The sequence below is a fragment of the Mauremys mutica genome, chromosome 6 (genome assembly GCF_020497125.1).
Source record: "Mauremys mutica isolate MM-2020 ecotype Southern chromosome 6, ASM2049712v1, whole genome shotgun sequence".
In the NCBI taxonomy this organism is placed as follows: Eukaryota; Metazoa; Chordata; order Testudines; family Geoemydidae; genus Mauremys; species Mauremys mutica.
The window spans coordinates 120,967,806-120,990,732 of record NC_059077.1 but is presented as its reverse complement, the minus strand read 5'-3'; the positions used below and the strand labels follow the sequence as shown (position 1 = coordinate 120,990,732).

The 22,927-nt window shown below is 43.7% G+C and overlaps 2 protein-coding genes across 3 annotated transcripts in view; one reads left to right on the top strand and one right to left on the bottom strand.

Annotated features, from left to right (window-relative positions):
* GNE (glucosamine (UDP-N-acetyl)-2-epimerase/N-acetylmannosamine kinase) overlaps positions 1-5,063 on the top strand; it is a 59,965-nt gene extending 54,902 nt beyond the window's left edge. The window contains exon 13 of one of the 2 annotated variants that reach the window (XM_045022260.1): positions 4,718-5,063. The gene's annotated coding sequence lies outside the window, so the exon portion shown is untranslated. Of the gene's footprint in view, positions 1-3,908 lie in introns of both variants that reach the window. The other variant, XM_045022259.1, reaches the window with a different exon arrangement.
* CLTA (clathrin light chain A) lies at positions 526-22,689 on the bottom strand. The gene is made up of 5 exons (XM_045022262.1): positions 22,379-22,689; positions 11,071-11,108; positions 8,922-9,039; positions 6,752-6,863; positions 526-992 (listed from the first exon to the last, which is right to left on the bottom strand). The coding sequence occupies exons 1-5, from the start codon at positions 22,602-22,604 to the stop codon at positions 821-823; spliced, it is 666 nt and encodes a 221-aa protein (XP_044878197.1). The 5' UTR covers positions 22,605-22,689; the 3' UTR covers positions 526-820.
* Between the last annotated feature and the right edge of the window lie 238 nt (positions 22,690-22,927).

The window sequence follows — 22,927 nt, the reverse complement described above, 5'->3', positions numbered from 1 at the left end:
GTGCCTACAGGACACAGAAGCATGAGGAGCAAGCCTACAAGCCTGCCCCTTCCCTAGTGCTGGCAAGCAGCTGTCTCTGAATGGGCAGGAAGGGAAAATAAGCAGGGGCCTTCAGTGTTAGATCAGCAGATTGTCTGTGGGCAGCATGGCTCTATAGCTGCTCCTCCCCCTCCCCCAGCTTCCATCTGGCAGGCTAGTGAGCTAAGAGCCAGGATGGAGCTAATGTTCCCAAATCAGTTTCAACTGGTGGTTGCAGGGAGGGGCTTAACTTCTTGAGATTAGAGCCATAGGGAGGCTTTAAAGGTGCAGTCACTGCCATCAGGCAGCAAGGCAGATGTCCTCCTGCCCAGTGGTCTGTCACTTCACTATAATTCCACACACACTGGGTGAGGCCAGTGCTTTCCATCTTCAACTGCCACTATAAACGAGGCCAGAAGTTTGCTCCTGGACACTGTGGATTGAAAATTTCCCCTTTAGAAGGGGAGGTGGGGAAGCCATGTCTGTCTATGAAAGAGGACACACAGGTAACTGTTTAACAGACCTTTAATATCAGTACAGTTGAAAGTGACATCTCAGTGCACAAGAGTACAGAGAGACTACAGTTCTGGAGGTTCTCTCCTCTCATTTGGGACAGAGGAAGGAAACATGAGGAAGAACATGCAATCACAAACAATGATCAACTCTAGATACTTCATGAGGTTTGGTCCAAAGGAAAAAAAACCCAACACATTTAAACATAATTAATCCAATTACTGCAAACACAGCTTCTCTGAGTAAGGTTAAGATATTGCATTTGTAGTGTTTCCATTGTGCTTTTCCTTCAGCGAACCAGCGGAGCCTGCTTGAGTGAAATAAGGATGGAGCGCATGCGGGACACATCTTTCGCCTGCTTACTAGACTTGGGATTAAAGTCACAGAGCCGAGCCACACGTTCCCACTCTGTGCCTGGGGAAGTTTCTTCCACATCATTCACAAAGGCTTCTTCAGCTGCCCTAGAAGCAATGCAATACTACATGTTAATGTGAGCTCTGTACACCCCTGGAAGCCACTCCTTTCCCTCCATAGACTAGGGTTCCATTTTACACGTTTCATAGGAAAATGTAACCTGACGCTGCTTGAGAACATTAAGGCTTGTTAAGCTCCCCTACCCCCAACCTTGGAGATGAACAGGTTGCAGTAATCTGCTATGCACAAGCAGTGCAGAAAATTGCTGTGTAAAATGTTGGAATACAGGTGTTTGGTTTAAGAGTAGTTATTCAATCTTGGCCTCAGTATGCACACAAGTAAAAGTTTCAGGCACTCTGATGTAGGCATTTAATTTAAAGCAATGCCTTGGCACATTAGCTATTGTTCTTAAGCCTTCAACTCTTAGCAGTTTGCTTTGGATGTTTGCCAACTGGAAGTTTACTATCTACAGAAGTGCAAGATTGGGGAGTAACTTCCATTTGGTTTACAGATACTCCAAGGCGTGCAGGCCATTGTAAAACTGTGTGCTGATGGTTCCCAATGGTGTAGAGAAGCAGCGTGGATCGAAGAGGAATTTAAGTCATAGCTTCCATGCTTGCAGCTGCTATAGACTTGTGAGGCATGTTTTGGCAAAGGGGAGGGTTACACCAAGTTCAGCGAAAAGGATAACAGGTCCCCTTCTTTTATCCCAACAGCACTCAGTGAATTCTTTCCTTCCAACATGTAGGTTAGGAAACCATAAGCATCAGCATTATCCTTTTGGCATCCCTGTGCTGCTAGCAGCATTGCTCCAAGGCACGTGTAACCCTTCGATGCCTGGATTAAGCAAATTGTGGGTCCCTGGTAGCCGCATAAGGGCAAGAGCCGTAAGCACTTTGAGAGAAATCAAACCAAATCCATCTACTCCAACAAGCAGTACAGAGAAAGCAATGACAGTGATCGTCCTATGGAAGGGAAGGGGCAGCTCTGGGGCCAGGGATGATTTGAGTACAAACACCACTGAAGACAAGGGTCACTACAACACTGCTACTTCATGTGACAAGACACTTAAGGGGGGCAGTGAAGATTTTTACTTAACTGTTCTAGGCTGTAGCAAGGATGGTTTATGTTTGTGCTTAAAGGTGAAGAGAAGAAAAGAAACAAGGAGAGAAAGTTTAAGTCAGATATAGAAAATGAAAATGAGCTTAATGCAGATGATAAGCTAGCTGGACATGCACTAGCAGCTCAGTCTACATTCAGGAAACATGCTGCCAGTTTTAGTCTGCAGCCGTGACACATTGGCTACATGGAGACTGGTACAGGAAACAAGTGTTTTCATTCCACGGCTTTCAGTGGAAACTTCAGAACATGATCAACCACCACCTGTAAATCCAGCATTTCACAAGTCTTGTCTTACATCCCCCTAGTTAGGCCATCAATTCCACACTGGAACTTCAATCTGAATTCACTCAAAGCCATACTACTGTTCTCACCAGTACACCTTTAAATGGGGCTTTAGTATCTGAAATGGTCAGCTTTGAATTCAAGTCTATAAACGTAAGGGAAGAAATCAAAGCGTATGAACAAGCCAAAAAAGCCACATTGTAATCTTTAAACCCATTAGTGAAAATACCCATCTTTCCTTGCGGGTTGGAGATCAGGGCTCTTACTTAGAAAAGCAGAGCTAGATTGAAAGGCCCATGGGCTTGCTTGTCTGCACACACAGCATTGTTCTCCAACGTTCTGGCTGTCTGGTTTAATATGTTGCATGTAATGGAGCTTTCACCACTCTATCTTTTGGGACATTACCCAAATGGGAATACTGCAAACAATCCTAACTTCCTCCCCACCACCCCGACTGCATATGAAGGCCTACTTTTTCCACAGTTGAGTGCACAGAGTTAAGCACTAAATAACTGGCCTGATTTTCCGGAGGCGCTGAGCATCTGACCTTCTCGCTGACTTCAACAGGAGCTGTAAGTGCTCAGCACCTCGGACAGTCAAGTGAAACCCTTTTATACCTCCCTCAAATCGAGCCTTCCAGCTGCAAGTGTTAGTTCAGAGAAAAGCAACTTTCCTATTTAACATCTTGTCTGTAGAGGTGGCTACAGCCAAAAGCAGCATCTGGGTGAGAGAGCACCAATGCCAGAAAGGTTTGTTACCTCCATGCTCCTAATACACCTTAGTGTGCAACCAAGCTTCCATTGCCTGGAAGCAGATTTTAGTCTTACTGTCATTTAGCTAGTACTCTGCTTTACCACAGTGTATTACTGGTGGTAGGCATGCTGCATGGGTTAGTACGTCTCCAGTGACCCTCTACAGATCAAGATGACATTTCAGTAGTGCAGCTCAAATACCCTGCTGTACTGCAGGAAGAACTACTATAGACACCCATCAGCCTTTGATGCTGGACTCCAAATACCCAGTTTAATGTAGTCACCAGACAGAACATTAACTGTCTCTGAAGGATGATGAAGAGGATCAGACAGACAGACAATTAGTAGTTAGGCAACATACACATAACCAATCACATCAGCGAAGGGTTGTTTGTAGAAAGCTTCATCTGCCACCCTAGGCAGCAAGTAGTCCAAGAGGAAGGCAAGCAGGCAGGAGAAAAGAGAGAAGGATGAGAAGCAGAGAATATAGCGGAAGACAGGTTAGGTAAAACAAGAGAACGGTATTAAACTATAAAGCAAATCAGACTGAATCTCGAGTTAGTCAATACGCTGAGCTGGAAAGTGACTAATATTCAGTTGCATGTTCTGCATCAAGTTTTCCCCACGGAGGAACAGTTTGACAAACTTTGAGATATCTAGCTGTAGTCTCTGAACTAGTTCAGAGAGTTAGGTCATCAGGGTGGACTCATTTAAATCAAAGCTTTTTAAATCACTGATTTTACAGCAAGAAGGAAAAAGTTTAAGTGAATTTAATTGTTTTCATTTGTACTTTAATTATTTTCATAGAATCCAGGAAATGTTGGACCTTGAGGGGTCATCTAGTCCAGCCCCCTGCACTGAGGAAAGACCAAGTAAACACGGACCATCCCTGACAGATGTTTGTCCAATCTGTTCTTAAAACCTCCATTGATGGGGATGGAAATTCCTTTGGAGCCAATTCCAATACTTCACTACTTTTGAACTGGAAGGATAGTTAACGTAAATCTCCCTTGTGGCTGATTATTATGCACATTACTTTGTGTCCTACCTTTGATAAACATGGAGAACTGCTACTAGGTTCTCTCCCACCCAAAAAGTCTTCAAAACTAAACATGCCCTTTTTCTGGCCTTCCCTCACAGGTCAGGCTTTCTAAAGCTTTTATTTTTTGTTGCTCTCATTGATTCCCAAAGGTTGATTCTCATTAGTTGGTGGCCATTAAAACATTTTGATGGTTAGATATAGCCTTTACACTAGATTTGGTGCTTGCTTTGGCAAGTACTGAGGATATAGTGCACCTATACATCTTTAAACTACATAGTTCAACATTTTTTTTTCCTTTAAAGTATCACCGATAATATACTAGATTAAGAAAATTACTTGTGATGTGTCAAGCTCTATCTAGGTGGAAATTAAAAAAAATGCTAGTTTTGTGCACTTCTAATAAATAAAATTCCTGAAATTCGCTAACATAAGAAAAACATCAAAACATTTGCATTTCAAACTCATTAAACAGGAGGTATTATTTGTAGTTCATGAATGGATTTCTAGTCACCATGACCTTTGAGATTTTAGCGCTAGTAGATCCTCGCACATCTAGGTTTTTTTCCCCCCATAGATCAGAAGATGGAAAACTTTCCTGCTTTTTCAACTCTCATTTGGTTTCTTAATTTTGAACCAAGAAGTCACTGCACTGAACTAACAGAATAAGCTGAAATGAAAGAAATTCTCTGCACCTGCAAAAGACAACTGCTGATGAAGCACTTAAACAGATTCTGGTTTCGAGTGCTCAGCCAGTGACTTCCACTAGCTCAGTGATTTGACTGTTTAAAACCTGGCAGATATGTTCTAGATTTTTGTATTTAAATTATTTTAATTGATCTATGTTAGGACTAAGCTTAGTTTATTTAAAAAAATAAAACTTCATTTAAAAAAATATATATTTTAAATTGCGAGATTTTTAACCAATCTGTGCTTGAGCATTTATGTCCACTATATTGGAGCCCTGTTTGGAATCATTGAAAGTTACTACTTTTCCACTTGGAAGTCTTACAGAAGAGCCATCCCAAGGGCTGTAAAAACTGTCAAATCACACCCATTTGGGCCAATGCTCTTCCAAGTTCACCATTACCACAATGGAGGAGGGAAATGAACCCCTCTTCCTAAACTGAGCTCATCCCCCAGTTACAAGGAGATCATATCAGTTATCTGAGGGTTTACAGTACCTGATCTCCAGGTAAAGGAGAGGCTTTGATGACACTCAACTTCATGGTCAGTCTACCCAGAAATGAGTTACTCCTACCCTCAACAGAAAGAGGTGAGCAGTGTAGAAATTTCATTTCCATGAGAAGTGAAGAGTAGGGGTGTTGCCTGAGTTCCGAGGCGAAGTCCCCCAAGTCCATCATTTGATTAGTACAAAAACAGGACTCTTCTCAACCCCATGGGAGCTTCAGCTCCTCTTCCACCTCAAAGGACCATGCCTGCCTCTCTCACTCCCATTATGCAGAGGTTTCTCACCTGGGAGCAATGGTTAGGTGAGGGAGAGATAAGGAGTTAGACTGACCCATTCCAATGAGGGAGTTGCCCCAGGAAACTCCCAAGTTTAAAGAGACCAAGTGGACCATTTGACAAGTCCCTGTACTTCCAACATAGTTTTGCTGTCTAGTGGGCAAACCATTGACTGGTATGAGAGGTTTATTCTTAATTTTTAAAATGGCTATAGAAGTCAGGTTCTTAAGACCATATAAAGTCATTACTATAGCATGGTTCAGCAGCCAAGAAGGGGTTATGGATCAGCGTTCATGTCTCATTCCTTGTCAATACCTGACCCAAGCCAGGGAAGCTAATGATCCAATCACAGACCAGATTCAGAGATGAATCCTGGTCACTGCCACTTGCGGCATGCTGCACATACACAGAGAGAGAAACAGAGAGGTTAAGAATTATTGGCCAGGTTTACAGCAAGTCAGTACCAGGTTCTGGTTGAAGACTCATCTCCCTGCTACAGCCACTGGAACATGGCTACAAATTCAAGAGGTAAGAATTATAATCCAGAGAGTCAGATTTTGGGTCAAAGTCTGCCATGCCACAGATCCTGTCACTAGAATGTTATCTAGGATAGGTCACCCCTCACTGGGGTATTGACATCTTCCATGGGGGGGGAGAAAGGGGAAAATCAAGTCTCTACCCACCCAGTTGGCAAGAACAAGATGATTAATTGTTGGTATTTGTTTAACCTATCCTGTGAGGGTGCCAAGGCATTGAGAGGTTATTGTGGGAAAGCCAAAAAACAGATGATGTTCTTGCCACCTAAGCTGAGCAGGCCATTAAGTGCAAGTTAAAAATCTTACCGTTGCTAATTGTGCTGGCTCTAACTACACTGATGCACTAGGCCACATCTACAGGTATCAAGAACATCCTCATGGCACTTACCATAAGGCCGCTGATAAGATGAAGAAACCCACTTACAACGAAGAACCACTTTCACAAGTCTCTTACTGCTGAATACCTAAGAGTTTCACTGGAGGACCAAAAGCACCAGTGTATCTTTAGTCGGACAATGGATAGACAAAAGATGCCAAAAGCACTCTGGCTATGTTTCAATTCCTTCCACAAACCTCAACCATTCCAAAGAGCTACAGAAAATCCTTACCGGTTGTTGGCTTTTGTTTTCTGTAGCTGTTCATCTTGCCGTGCATACCATTCTTCCAACTCCTTTATCGCCTTCTCTTTCCATTCTGCTTCCTGCTTTCGAGAGTTGGCATCTGAAGATTTAAGAGATGCCGTAACAGCTTGTAAACCAACATCATGCATTTTGGGGCTCTTGCAGTGTTTGAGACTTCAGACAGGAACCTCATATGATGATTTAAATGGTGCACCAGTTAAGTGGTACTGTGACCCAATCTGATCAGACAAGGGAAGTGTAAAAATGTCAAGGCATCTCACCACAGAACCCTTCAAGGAAGGAGTACCATCAGCTATCGCTTTATGCCAATGACATTTATTTCCTGTTGAAATTTTCCTCATACAAGAGGCAAATGTCGCCACTTCAAGGTTACCTCCTCTTTGAGGACAGGCTCAACGTGCTACTGAGCTTGGCTAGTGAAGGCATGCTGCAAAAGTAGCCATGTGCAATAGCCTTGTGTTAATCCTATTTGCAGACTAGCTAATAGCTATTCCCCATACGCCCATCAAGTCTACTCATACACAGCCAATCTGAAACTGGATGCAGTTTGGCCAATTACTGCATTTACTTTTTTTGATCACTTATTTCCCCAAAGGGGGGAGTAATGCAGTTGTCTTGCCTAATGTATTTCCCCAACTTCTCCTACGGCAGCTGTACCAGCACCAGAACGGTACTTATTGGGCATCAGTGAAGAAGAAGCTGGTAAGAGCAAGTTCAATGAACAAGCCAGGGGCTTTCATCTGGTCGATATCTACTGGAGAGCACAATTCCATTAGCAGGCCACTTTAAAAACCAAGATGGTACTTGTCACTTCCCTAAACTAGGTTCTCAAAAACCTGGTTGGCTAGCCATACTTCTGGCAAGCAGCCAAGGCAGAGGACAGTGCCAGCCAGGCAGTGAGGGGGTGATCCCCTTTTAGCTCTCTGTGCTGCTAACAGCGTTCCTTAAGTCAAATACCTCTTCAATGCCTGGTGAAGCAAACTGGGGGGGCCTGGTACCCACAAAAAGGCCTAAAAGAGGCACACACTTATCTTTCACATAGGCCAACTCCATCCACTCCAACGAGTAGTGCAGAAACAGCAATGATATTATCCCACTGAAGGCAAGGCTTGCTACTACACTGACTTCAGTGGCTCTCCTTGTATCTCGAAGTACAACACATTCTCCCCAGCTTGAAGCTGGCCAGGCTGACCTGCTTGCCTAGGCGATAGCATTCACATTGCTTGGAAAGAAGTCCTCAGTCAGTTGGCAGGTCACTAGGTGATGGCATCATTTTGTTTAATTAGTTTTAAACCAACCACTAAGATCCTTTTGGTAATAAATGACTTCAGTGCTCTATTAGAGACTGGGCAAATGGAGTACATGGTAATGAGAGGCAGACTGGCACCATGCTCACCACCATTTCTTGCTGGCAGAAGGGAGGCTGGGGTTGTTTTCCTTTTGACACCCGTTAAAACACGAGGCTGGTCACTCAGTTGTGTTAGCTCCAGTTGAACTCCTTATGAAGTTTGACACAGTAGCAAGAGACCCCAAAAGAGAGACAGCAAGGGGGTGGGTCCATAAGTAGCTAACCTGTATAAGCCACTTACACCATACTCGGTATGCTGGGCAGGGCTGAACTCTGAAAGCAGATCCTTCTGCCTGTCACCCAAGAGGTTCTGGCATGTAGCAGTGCTGAAACCCCTTCCAGGCAGGCTGGAGAATGAAGAGCAGAGGGACCTCTGCTCAGCCTCTTTCCTTTCAGTAGGGCTCTCTCCATGACAGGTTTCAGGCAGAAGGGTGCTGTTGTGTGCAAGACACCATTCAAGTCTCCAGATGCCAATGTGAAGGTCACTATTGGTTAAGAAGGGGCAATTTTGTAGTGGCCAGGTTTTCCAGCTTTAAACAGAGCTGGAAATCTCAGATTCCCAAGCACCTGGGAGATTTTCCCCTCCAGTTGGCAGCATCAAGCCAGCTCCCCATTAACACGGAGTCTGATTGGGTAGAGTGTTTGTCAACAAGAAGAACTGAGGATTAAGAATTTAAGATGGCAGATAGGCAAGTGACACTTCAAATTCTACCTTGATTCCTTCATACAAGAGTTGAATTTTTAACAGCAAGCCCTGCAGAAACATAGAAACCTCATGATTTTCCTTACCAAGGACTTCTAGGCGTTCCTTTTGCTCCTCTCTCCATTTACGGATACTCTCTGGTTCTGACTGCAGTCGATCCACATGTGAAATAGCGGCATAGCAGTCTGTTGGCCCATTGCTCTCCTTAAAAAGAGGAAACAATTGGAAAGTCTTAAGAATATGAACATTTTAAATACCTTAAACACAAATGTAATGGGTACCTTAGAAACGCCCAAGAACAGCCTTCTCGAGTGCTAACAGGGAATGCCAGCAACTGATGCTTCTAGTGGATTATGAACAAGGGTAACTAGCAAGGAGAGGTTTGCAGTAGGATTAGTGCTTTATTGGAGAAATCAGCTGGAATCTTAGGCTAGGGAGAAGATATTTGAACAGTTACAAAATCGTGGTGGACAAGGATCTATTAACTACTTTGATAAAAACGGAGTTTGGACAAGGGGTTGGGCATGGCCAGAGGGGACTAAAGAGGATAAGCAAGCAATTAGCGAAGTTTCCTTGGCTGCTTTTCTTACTAAGAGGAGTTAAGATATTCAAAGCTCTGAAAATGCCATTCATCGTCTATACCTGGGTGTTGTTCCCATTGCACACAATGGGGAAAAAAATCCCTTCCAAGGGTACAGTGAGTGATCGTGCTAGAATTAGAACTCGAGATCTCATTTTGCATCTCAGCCACATTGCACATAAAGGCCGGTTAGTATTTTAGCTTTCCCATTGCCAGTCACAAGGAAAAGTCCACAGAGATCAGTTCTACATTCGCGTTGAAGCCTCAACTGACATTGAGAAATGAAGTGTTCACCTAGGACAGAAGTGAATAGACCAAAGGCCAGCCACTCATCTGAACAGGCCAACCACTCATCTAACAAATCCTTTGCAACAGCATCAACAACTTGCACATTTGAAATTAACCACCAAGACAGATTTAGGTTACAATGAAGTTAAGTAGTCTTAGAACATGCTGATCAAACCTGTACCAGAGACTTTTTAAAACGGTTTGTGGAGCAGTTTAGCCAGCCATATACACTACTGTCCCTATTTAGGAGAGTCTTAGCAAGATCTGTTCTGCTTTGCCACTTGATAAAGTGGTGTCCATTATAATTCTTTCATACTGGATAGTAATGGACTATTTGGCTAGTGGCTCAGAACTCTGCTCACAGCTTTCACCCAAGCTATTTTAAAGCACAGTAAACACAATGAGTTTGGATCTGATAATGCAGTGAGCATAGGATACAGACTGGGTTTTATGTTATAAGGAACAGTTTAATGTTAAGATACTTGTCTTGTCAAATGTTCTCTAGGCTTAGAGAGACTGGATTTTTAAGAAGCAAATATTGGTAGACAGACACAAATTGACAAGTTTTTCCATTGATAACTTAAGTTAATAGATGGACAAAGAAAAACTAAGTTGTCAAGTAACATTTTCTAAGGATATTTACTTTACATATTTTGACGTGTGATGTCAGTGTTTTAATGGTGATAAAGCTTTAACTTTTTGAATCTTAACATCCACGGTCAATAATTGTCTGACACCTCCCCATAAGTCCCCACAACTGTGAAAATTTAATTTATAAAAATTCAACACGAGATTGTCTTATAATTTAAAAAATGCTTGAACACTTAATTTGCCGAAATGAATTCTCCCCTGCTCTTTATGGAACACCACAGAATCTTTAGCTTGTGCCTAGTCAGTGCTGACCGTGAATAAACTTGTTAGTCGGAGCACATCACCTCTAGTAATGCAGTGCCAGCCCCAGGTATCAACTCAAGTCCTAACATGGGACCTGAGTACATGGCAGTCTTCCCAGAGGAAGGCATGTTACCAATTAAAATATGATGTCAGATTTTTGCTGTAATTTGTCTTCCACCTGAAGATGGAGTGTACTCTAATTGCCTGGCAGCTATGGAATCGCACAGAGTATTACAAGATTAGAGACCGGATTAGTTTTTTCCCCTTCATTAATAAGTCAGGAGATTTAAGTGTAGTAAAAAGGCAAACAGTGGGGAACATTTCTATTTAGATTAAGAGAGCTAGTTTAACCTATGAGTAACCCTACTGTAAGAGGCTAGAAACTGCTTTTGAGAACTCACTTAACATTTAGGAGGGATTCGAATTTCACCCAACAGGTTTTTTATTGTTCAAGATAGATACCCTTTCATTACCTGATAGAGCTCTCCATTCATCACCCCATCAACAGCATCTGTAAGGTAATGGTGACTGTAGGTTAGACAGGTCTTAGAGCAAAAATTAAAATCACAATACCTAAGCCTTAATATGATTGCAAATGTTACAATTAATAAGCCAAGACAATACAAAATTACTCAAGATAGTTAAGTCCAAAGATGACTAGGATGAGTTACAAAGGGATCTCACAAAACTGGGTGACAGAGCAACAGAATGGCAGATGAAATTCAGTGTGGATAAATGCAAAGTAATGTACATTGTATGTATAGTTGGAAGTACACTTTGCAAAATGATGGGGCCTAAATTAGCCGTTGCCACTCAGGAAAGATATCTTGGAGTCATTGTCGATAGATCTCTAAATATCTGCTCAATGTGCAGCAACAGTCAAAAAAAGCTAGTGTTCAGAAACATTAGGAAAGTGATAGATAAGACAGAAAATATATTGCCTCTATATCAATCCATGGTATACCCACACTTTGAATGCCATGTGCAGTCAGACTCCTAGACTTTAAGGTCAGAAGGGACCATTATGATCATCTAGTCTGACCTCTTGCACAATGCAGAGCACAGAATCTTACCCATCCACTTCAATAACAAACCCCTAACCTATGTCTGAGTTACTGAAGACCTCAAACTGTGGTTTGAAGACCTCAAACTGCAGAGAATCCTCCAGCAAGTGACCCATGCCCCATGCTGCAGAGGAAGGCGAAAAACCTCCAGGGCCTCTGCCAATCTGCTCTGGAGGAAAATTCCTTCCTGACCCCAAATATGGTGATCAGCTAAACCCTGAGCATGTGGGCAAGACTCACCCGCCAGCACCCAGGAAAGAATTCTCTAGTCCTTGTAGCCTCATCTCCAAAAAGAGATATTAGAATTGGAAAAGGTACTGAGGATAAACAAAGAGTGATTAGGGGTATGGAACAGCTTCCATATGAGGAGAGATTAAAGAGACTGAACTGTTCAGTTTAAGGGAAAAAAAAAAAGACTGGTGAGAGGGATATGTCTATAAAATCATGACTGGTGGGAAGAAATTGAATAAGGAAGTGTTATTTATCTCTTCACATTAATTCCAATGGAATTAATGTGAATGCAGGTTTTTTTAAAAATAAAAGTATTTCTTCACACACAGTTAACCTGTGGAACTCTGCCAGGGGATGGTGTGAAAGCCAGAACTAAATAATTCATGGAGGACAGGTACACAACCCCCATGCTCTGGTTGTCCCTAAACATCTGAGTGCCAGATACTGGGACTGGATGACAGGAAATGGATCAGTCGATAAACTGCCCTGTCCATTCCCTCCCAAGCATTTGGCACCAACTACTGTTGGAAGACTGTATACTGGGCTAGATGGACAACAGGTGAGACCCAGCACAGCCATTCTTATATATTACAAAGCAGTAAGGAGTTGCTTAAAGTTTTAGTACAGTGTTGTTGAAGTGTGTACAGTGATTCATGCGATCCTTAATATGCAAGTTTTGCAAGGAATTTCGGTTCTCAATAGCTACCATTCAGTGAGCTAACAAGGCAGGGGTCCTGTGGAACACGTGATCATGTAATTACATTCGCATTAGAGAGCCAATTAAGGTTGCACAAGCGCCGCAATTTTAATGTAGCTTGTATATTATAGAGAGACTTTAAAGGTCTCTATAGCACCGACATACTCTGGGGAGGAGCATTTTGAGTGCATATATTGAAAACTTCAGTTTTCATGTATAATTACACTGCTGCAGAAACAGATGGCCTCTGCAGATGAATTTCAATACTATATACACACACACACGTTAATATTGCTGACTAGAACTATGAACAGAATGTCCCCCAGAAGGATGCACGTGCACCTTTGCATTTTAGGACTATTTGTGTCTACACATTGTAAAGCAATCCTCTTAGCATTAGAAAGCAGTAAAGACAGAAGAAAGCAGAGAAAATGGTAATAAATTACTTCCTGCATGTTAGTTCTTTGTATTCCAGTTGCAAATTTTGAGAAGCTCAAAGTCAGCATACTGACTGCCATCTCATCTGTGCAGACCACCATTCCCTCTTCTGTATACAGTACCAATATTCACTACAAGCTAACACAAAAGCACTAAAATAGAAGCAGTACTAGAAGCCAAGCATTCTCTTATTGCAACTTTATTCAGGTAGAGTGTTTGCATAATTCAGTATCAGCGGTCTGGAATAAGTGTCTGCTTGCCAGCCTTGGACCCAGTACAAATAACGCTGAGTTGTGCAGCAGACAGCCTTTGCTCTGGAAACATGAAGAGTCTGTCTGCTTTCCTTAAATATATCCTGCCTGGGAGCCTTTCCATCAGCCAAGAACAATATTAAAGCCGCTCACTGGCTCCAAAGCCAGTGGCAGATTTAGACAGACAGGCTACAAGAACTGCCTGTGCCACTGCAGCCTGAAGAACCTCCAGTAACCAATCTTGTGGTGCATACTGGCACTTTGAGGGACCTAATCTCTCCATGCTGTAACAGTCTCAGCTAGGCAGAGATCTGACACACTGGTATGCAATGCATTTTGAGATGTAACATATGAACCCCAGAGTCAATTAAATGTTAGTGGATCTGGGCTGCAGAAGACAGTGGCAAAACCAGAAGAAAAATACTCAAAGCTCTGAGAAGCTGGAGTTAGGGAGAGAACTTTCTTAGCCCTGGTCTACAGTACGAGTTTAGGTTGAATTTAGCAGCGTTACACTGATTTAACCCTGCACCCATCCACACGGTGGAGCTGTTCCCCCGCCCCCCCGACTTAAAGGGCTCCTAAAATCAATTTCTGTACTCCTCCCCCGACAAGGGGATTAGCGCTGAAATCGACCTTGCCAGGTTGAATTTGGGGTAGTGTGGTCACAATTCAAAAAGGTATTGACGACATGTACCCAGAACCACCCGCGTTACTGTTTTTGCCCCATCAGGCATTGGGATCTCAACCCAGAATTCCAATGGGCGGCAGAGACCGTGGGAAAGCCGCCACAGTGCAACGCTCCGGAAGGCGACACTGGCCTTGTACTGCGGACGAACTTCGCTGAGTTAATGGCCGTAAGTGGGGACACAATTGACTGTATAAAATGGATTCCTAAATAAAAACCCGACTTCTATAAATTCAACCTAATTTCATATAGTGTAGACATACCCTTAGATGTCCCAATATGTGATGGGGTTGGGGGGAGAAGAGTGTGGGAAATGAATCTTCAGAGCCCTGAAGAATTTCCTCTACACATTTCAGAGGTCAGCAGCATAAGATAGGAGAGAGACAATGGCCAAATGAAAATATAGGGCTAACTTGAAGAGGGAAGGGAACACAGGTCCTGAAAGAGGACTTCCTGAGAAGATATTTTAATTCAGATTGCAATAAACAGGCATCTAGAAGAGCACAAACAAAGCAAGGAAATGTCTCTAATGTTTGCTATCCCAGCCCAGCCTTTGGGCAGCTCTCAAATCTGATTTGTACATTTGAGAATTAAGGCTATGTCTTCACATGAGGCAGTTTAAGAGAGCCAAAGGCTCTTTATGTAGGGCACCAGATACCCCAAGGGAAGGCCCAATTGGTAGATCAAGGATCTCTTCATGGACAACAGTTCAGAACCAATTTCATCAGGTTTCTCTTTCGTATGACACGCTTCTCAATTACCGACACAAAACCAAGTACTGTTGGCATGAACGTACACGCCAGTTAGTGCTATCAACTCCCACTTCGCTTTGTCATGCCCTACTGACAATTAGTGTTTAATCCAATTACTTCCAAAGTGTTCAGTGATGTGCCCTTAATTCAGCCCATCCCTGACTAATCAGGGTGGTTTTCTACAGCACTGTCCAATGTGTCAAACACTATACTCAAGACTTCACACATACTGCTCAGATTCAGCATTTTTCCAACTTTTGTTCTATTATTCCTAATTGCAGCCACCTTGAGTACTCCTTTCCTTGAGGGGTTACTCTTTTGAATACCTGTTCTAATCCCCACTCCAATCCTTTAGTCTATTAAACCAAGTGTTCCCCTTCATTACACAGAGAAGCCCCACAGCACGTGGAAGGGATTCTGTGGCATGCTCTCTTAGCAAGAGGTGGATGAAGTCCTTTCATATGAAAGCTGCTCAACTGGGTCTCTACACATTCAGGAAGGGAAGGGTACTACAGCCACTCACTGTCCTTCTGGAAAAGGGACAGGGGTTACCTACATCAGCAAACCATCCTATTCTTCACACCCCCGCCCCACCCCCCAGGGCTTACTGTCAGTTTAGGAAAGCAGCCCCTGCAGGGACATGACAGTGCAGCCAGGAACCCAGTATGACATACAGTAATTCTGCAGATGGCCATGGCTTCTAACAGGTGTTCACAAGATTCGCATAGAACCCAAGATTTCTACAAGTTTAGGGATTTGAAACCCCACCAGTACTGAGGCAGCCCACCCAAGAACAGGGCAGGTGAGGAGACTAGGTGGCAACTTCAAGTTTCCTGTCCTTTAAAACAGGCTAGTCTGCTACCTTGTTTTTCTGAGTAAAACATCTTTTTACAGTTATCTGAACCTTCCTTTCTAGTGTATTTAAAAAAAATTCCCCAACTAGATTTCACAGATGACTTTACCATCCCATAGGAGTGGTCTCTATATGCATCACCACAAAAGAAAAGCCTAGTGGAATTTGGAAACTGAAGACACGTCTTGCCTAATGTTAAATTATTAATTTAACCAGAAGTAGCAGAACAAGAGTTTCATTTTCTGACAAATTCCTTAAAGCTGAAAGAGACCTGGTTGTTTAAAAAAAAGCCAGAGAGAAGTCACCATCATGTTACCCTAAGTCATTGGCAGAATTTAAGCAACTGCGTTAGGAATACACGAGACTTGCTTTCCTACTCAAGCTCCTCTTCCCTACAGAGGGGCACTGCCACACAGCGAGCTCAGAAGCGCTGTTTAATGACGACATCTCATTTCCCCTTCCGAGATGTATTAGTGTGATTGGGAAACTTGACACTATGTATAGGACCAGAATTCCTTTGAAGGGCTACAATGGAACATACCCAGCTGATACACCTAATGTTAAACAGTTCTCTTTGCAGTCATGCTGTCAGACTACTGTTTATTAACTGGCTGGCTCCCAGGAGTGCACCTTGCTGTGTACGTTATCTGCAGTTAGGGTGTTATCCTCACTGCAGCTAGTCAACGCAAGCGCTGACTAGTTAAAGGACAGACAACACTGAACAGCTGCTTTTGGAGACGGGCCTTTCCACCTTGTCAATGTCCCATTTAAAAATATTCTCTAATTAACGTGGTTGAACTGGTTTTCCTTCCTTGCAAGCTACACTAGTTAATATAACATACACGTTTACTCAAGTGTGATGGACATTAAGCTGTAAGCCAATGCCCGGTAAACCTGCAAGCACTAGAAGTTTTAAAGAGATTCTAGAAAGGTCAGCTCAGCAAACACCCTGAGAATCTTGCACTCTAACAATGACATCTTTGCCTTAACCCCAGACAGGGGATATCAGCTTCATAGTCACGGGGCGGGGGAGGGGAATTGGTAAATGCACTTGCAAAACAGTGCATTTGGGATATGCTCTCTTAGGAACACTTGATTTGTTTTGTTCCACTCATCTCCCCCCAGCTTTCTTCATATCAGCCAGCACTCATGAGTTGCAGTAACAGAAGAAAAGACAAGCCAGACAACAGCCAAATCAAGACCATCCCACCTCACCCCTACACAAGGTTCCACTAAGTGCCTCCATTTCTTGGTAGGCTGCAACTTAATACCCGCTCCACAACATTACCTCTTCCACAGGAGAGAGCCAAGTGAAGACTCAAGTATCCCAGCCCCACACAGTCAGTCATTCAGGAAGGAGCCCATCTGAAACCTTCTGCTTTCTCCAACCCCCCAAACCTCCAATTTCAGTTATGCCTTTTCCCCCCCTGCTACTAAAGATAACTGCAAGCAGAGGGTGTACAAAGTAGATTCTAGACCCTGCTCTCTCCCCAGAGAACAGCAAGTTACCCTTCAGGGCCATTAACTCACACCAGGTTTTCAATACAGCCCCCATCTCATAAGAGGGCAGCTGGAAGTCTACTGCTGGCCCCCTCCTCTTCCAGATGTTTGCGGAGGCCTTGGAGGGAGGTTACACAGACACTCCCACATAACAGGAGTGAGTGTGTGTAATCTATATCCACACATGTATATACACACAGTAGTATACTGCACATTGTAGTTTAACTTTACAACTGCAAAAAGATTAGACTTGTTTTTTCTGAACTCAGACTTAAGTGTTATTTGCAGAAGCAACAGCAGACCAAAAAAAAAAAAAAAGTGTGTTAAGTGGCTATTGTCCTCTTAGGCACCCTGCAAGCTAGAGCAGAATTACAACCTATCAGACAGGAACAGCGACTTCACATTGCCTTGCAGCCTGAAGATAAACATACAATTTACTGTCTAAATTAAGCATTCCACCAATTTCAAGCCACATCATTATGAAACACTTCCAGAATAGACACTTCACACTCAAAGAACAGTAATGGGGTAGTGCAACTCCCTGTGAAAGGGACTGGAAAGAAGATTAGCAACCAAAGAGTGCCCACATAACCCTCTTTAGACACCACTGACATCCACAGCAGGGCACACCAGTAAGCAGTTTTCCCAACTCTGCAAGTAATCATGTTGTACTTACTATTCTCTCATTAACTGAGTAGCAACTGTTTTGGAACGCACTGTATATGAGTAAGGCTAGGATTTTGATCATGGATATTTAGTAAACGTGGACAGGTCATGGGCAATAATGAAAAATTCAGACACCCGTGACCTGCCCCTGACTTACTAAAAATATTCATGTCAAAAATGGGGATTCTGGGCATCTGCCATGGGCTGGGAGCTACAGGGGTACCCAGCACACGAGGGCCCAGAACTACAGGGTCCCCCTCCTACAGCAGCTCCCAGCTGCAGGAGCCCTGTCAGCCAGGAGCTCCTGGACCCTGCAGCTCCCAGCTGAGGGTGGCTGAAGTCAGAGGCCTTTGGAGATTTCGGATTCCATGACTAAATTGCAGCAGTATGCATGAGCCACCAATATAGCTTAGTGTGGTGTTGGTTTCCACAGTGTTTCTTATGGAAAGAAAAAAATATGCTGACATGTTGATACAGTTAACTTCTATAGCAAGAAAAGATCAATATCCAGGCAGGTCTTTACCCTTTGTTCTACTAGAAGGTCTTTGCAACTTTAGAAGACAGGAAATGTCAACTTATGACTAGTAGCTTGCTCTATGGAAAACTAAAGGTTAATTCTAGCTGGAGCTCTCCACAAATAACCAGGCAGTTACTGCAGTTCAGCTGTCAGTGCTCAAATGGATAACAGTGAATTCTTTTGTTGTTTTAACCCTTTCCCTGTTACGTTCCTATGGCAGAAGAAGTCTAAAGCAGGGACCAACGCCCAGTTGGCCTAGCTGTGGGAACAACTAGTAGATGGGGATGCTGTGATCTGGGGAACCAGGGAGAGAGTGGTGTGGATTGTGGGATTCCACACAGAAAAACAGGCACAGGCCTGTAACTGGGGAAGGGGTGCCTAACGAGAGACATAGCGAGGGTCAAAATTGGTCAGAAGTTTGATATGGCTCCACCATATCTTGTAAGGTTGTAATGTTCCACCTTCCATTGGTTTGATTTTTAACTGAACATAACACTAAAGTGGAATTTCTTTCACATGCCTAAGCAGACAGCTGAACACTGCACTTTATTTTTTTTTTTTTATTTAAAAGCACACTTACAAGCTGCTCCGGCACACCCTTTCACAAACACCCAAGCTGAAGCTGGTAATTACTTTTCACTGCACAATTTCATCTCTTACATTGTAATTTGTTATTTCCCATGGAGGCACCTATAATCTTATTTCATGACTACTGCATAAAGTCTGATTCTACTCTGGTAATACAGTCTTACATACAATTCATCCTATTTGGTATGATCTGTATCTAAGGCAGTTCAAATGGTTAAAGTTAAAAAAAGTAAATCCACAAATCCCCTGCTGCTGCGCTTAAGCATTTAAAATTAACACAGTGCAAAAAGCAGTTTGCTTGCAGTTAGCTAATTACTTCTATTGTGTCTTGTGCAAAACTATTGCATCTCACCAATAAGAATTTGACAGCTGTCCTGATACACCTTTTGTTTCAACCTTTATGCAATTTTATAGTCAGAGGTGGAACTAAGGATTCTGAGTAACCTCACCTCCCAGAGAAGCAGGGCAGTAGGAAGGTTCAAATTCTTGGTGTCATCAGAACTAATTAAAGCAGCTCAAACTGAAAGTCAGCTTTCTGTACTGGAATTTGGGGAAGAACACCTATTGCATTTAATTCAAGTGGAACTGAATGACCGATCTTCCCAATTAAAATATGAAGTTCTATTTTATAATCCTCTTTTCTACTCATTTGTTCGAGAATCTATTAGCAACAGAATTTTGTCTTTTCTATATGGATGTCAGAAGTGTGAACGTGTCATTTAAAAAGAGAGGCTCACTAAAAAATTAGAGGTTTTCATATCAAGCCAAATTAGTTTTGGAAGGTTCAGCAGGGTTCTCTGTATTAGAGAAGGAATCATAACAGTGAGATGGCCACACTATGGATGTGGCGCAAAGGCTGACTTTAGATCTATTTATTTCAGAGTTGCTCTGCTAGAGACAGGAAAGATTGTAGGGGACATGAGGAAGCTTCCCATAGAGGAAGTACTTTTCTGCAAAATTAAAGTTGTTTCTTGCCTTTTAGGAAGTCACTTAGGCTGGGAAGAAGTTACAGCTGTACGTCGTTTAGAGACCTACTCATTCTAAGACATTGAAATCTATGCTTACATCAATTAGGTTACCAAAGATTTCATGATAAAAAACGAAGTGTATGTTCCTTATAAACTCATCTGCTGCTTATTCCTGGTTGAAGTCGGAGCACTCTGTGAAGTCACTCATCTATACAGGCACTAATTGCTATCAGCAGGATGGACTTGGGGCAGGAAATAGAAAACAGGACCAAACACCAGAGCTCGGGAAGTTACTCCCATGTAAACATCCCTAATAGAAAGTTATTAGAATACTCGACACATGAGAGTTTATGTTCCATTGTGAACACTGAGAAACAAGGGCTGCATCCGTGACTACTTTAGAAGTAGCCCTTAATGGAATAGTAAGCACCATGGAAGCTTTACATTTGGAAGTCTCATGCTCTTCCAGTCCACCTAGTCATCCCAGCTAGACTCCACAGTGTCTTCAGAGTAGAAGTGTTCAGTTAAGGGCCCATACGAGATAAGAAAAAGCAAACAAGCATTCAGCACATCTCCAACTTCAAAGCTATAAAAAAAATCCTATTTCTGTATATTTGAGATGGATTAAAACATCAAGTACTTAAAAAATGCATTATATTAGTCAACTTAAAATATGGAAACAAGTAGCAAGTCTAGCAAAGTTTGAGTACCCATAAAAGTGTAATGGAGACACAAGGTGGGTAAGGTAATCTCTTTTATTGGAACATCTGTTGGTGAGATGGTGGTCACCTGAAGAGCTCTGTGTGGCTCAAAAGCTTGTCTCTCTCACCAACAGATATTGGTCCAATAAAAGATAACAGCTCTCCCACCTTGTGTCTCCAATATCCTGAGACTGACAAGTGTTACACATTTCTCCATGTATGTATGCAGTGTAAGGCCAACATACTCAATATAACTAATATTTCAACAAATTTTAGCTCGCTAAGAAATACAAAAAGCACCTTTCCTTGAAGAAGCAGCAGCATGTATTATGCAAAGGCAATTTTTCTAAGTTAGAAGGGGGTACAAAGGTTACTAAGAAACAATGACTGAAGGCTACATAAATTAAATATTAGCCCAGTGGCTAAAAACACCATACTGAAAGAGGCGATCACAAATGCTTCAGAGATTAGCCTGTCCTTGGCAGAGTGGATATAGGATCAGCGGGTCTCATCTACATTTTTCAGACAAGCTCAACACCAGCTTCTGTTTGTGCACCTAAATGAAATGGCCAGATTTTCATAAGTGCTCAACATTCTCAATAGGAATTGCTCTTTTCTACATCGGGTTCAAAGCCTCCACTTCTCATCTAAAAGAAGAATGTTTAACTAAACCTAGAGGACGCAACTTCAGTTCTGGAGGTAATACCGGAGCTTGTCACTGTATCAAGGATTCCGCCGTTAAATCTTTTCAGGTTTATAGAATGTATTAATTGAGTGACATCAAGCCTGCAACTTCTATGCATCCTTCAACGAATCTCAGTGTTCCAATATCCATTGTACATTGGTCTATTTTCATGTCAGGAATCCTGATCAGTTCAGAGTAAAGCTAAAGATTCACAAAATTAAGATTGAAGTGTTAAATACAATACAGGCCCATCATGCTGTTTTAAGCAGCAATGTTTTGGTTTGCAAGTCCATAAACTGAGGCTAATAATGGTTCTTTTAAACCAATCACAAATAGATGGGGAAAATACTGTTATTAAGCTATAGGTACAGCACTGAAGAATTCGTTTTGCAAGATATAAGGAAAGTTAAGAGAGTCTTAAAATATTAAACAGAATTCACTAGTTTAAAGCAATATTAATAAGCAAACCAGAAATTCTACAATTTACAATATTAAGTTTAATTTGTAATGGCTAAACTTCATTGATTTAGTAATTTAAACAGGTACTATTTTCAACACTTGCAGGAGAAATGTTAACACCATGCACTGATATGGGAGGCTTACACAGTGCAACACAGTGAAGTGAAGGGCCAAACAGACATTGCCTACAGAACACTTTTCCCTGTGAAATTCTGCTTTATAAAAGATGCCTATTCATGTGGTGTAGGACCACTACACAAAGCCAGCCACGTTGCAGCTACAGCCCTGCCCCTCTAATAATGGGAGGGAGGTTAGTAGCCACAACACGCGTTATCCGTTCACCTGCAGAGCTCCGTGGGCCATTAGGGAGCTCACGCAGGAGCCGGAAGGATTTAACGACGGCTCCCCCCCCCACCCCCGGGGCTCTCAGCCGCCCCACGCAATGCACCCACGCGCTGCCACAGGAGAGACGAAAAGGCCCAGAGAGCTCAAGGGGCCAGAGCCCCACGAACTCGCCACGGCCACTGGGCTGGCGTGGGCCGGTCCCGACCCCCGGGGCGAGCGCGGCGGCTACGGGCCGGCGTGCCACGTCCCCAGCTTCGCTGCAGAGCGGCCCGTTCCACGGCCCACGAGCCGCCCAGCGCCGAGGCCCGCCCCGGCCAGGCCCCGGCCCCGCGGGTGGAGCGCAGAGACCGCCCCCGCGCGGAGCCGGAGGAGGGGCCCTACCCGGCGCGGGCCCGCCGTGGCCCGGCAGCCCCGCCGGCACCTCGCCGCTCTCCAGGATGCTGAAGCCCTCGTCGTTCTCGATGCCCGCGATCTCGCTCTCCTGCTGGGCCAGGAAGGCGGCGGCCGGGTCCTCCTCGCCGCCGCTCAGCGCCCCGTTCCCCACGCCGGGGCTGTCCCCGGCCGGCGGCTGGGCGGGCGGCGCGCCGAACAGATCGAACTCGGCCATGGCAGCAACGGACACGGAGCGCGACGGGCAACGGCCGGGGCGCGAGCGAGGACAACTTCCGGTCCGAGACCGACACTTCCCCTTCGCTCCCCCGGAAATCTAACGCCCGGCGGGGACTGAGGGCGCCGCTCACCAATGAGCTGAGAGCACAGAGGAAACAGTCAGCCAATCAGCGAGAGGCAAGAGCGAGGGGGGGGGGGAAATGACAAACCTGCACGTGACTCCAGCGGCGCCCTGAGACAGGGGAGGCAGGGACGTGAGTGGAGCGGGGACCAATCAGCATCCCCCACTCCATTCCATTCCCCCCTCCCCTCTCCCGCTAG

Bases quoted from the DNA above. Each gene is read 5' to 3' on its own strand.
- CLTA (XM_045022262.1), bottom strand. From the start codon at position 22,604: ATGGCCGAGTTCGATCTGTTCGGCGCGCCGCCCGCCCAGCCGCCGGCC. The intron at 6,864-8,921 runs GTAAGGAAAATC...TTAAATCTTCAG, and splicing joins GGAACGCCTAGAAGTCCTTG to ATGCCAACTCTCGAAAGCAG. The intron at 993-6,751 runs GTAAGGATTTTC...CATTGCTTCTAG, and splicing joins AAAACAAAAGCCAACAACCG to GGCAGCTGAAGAAGCCTTTG.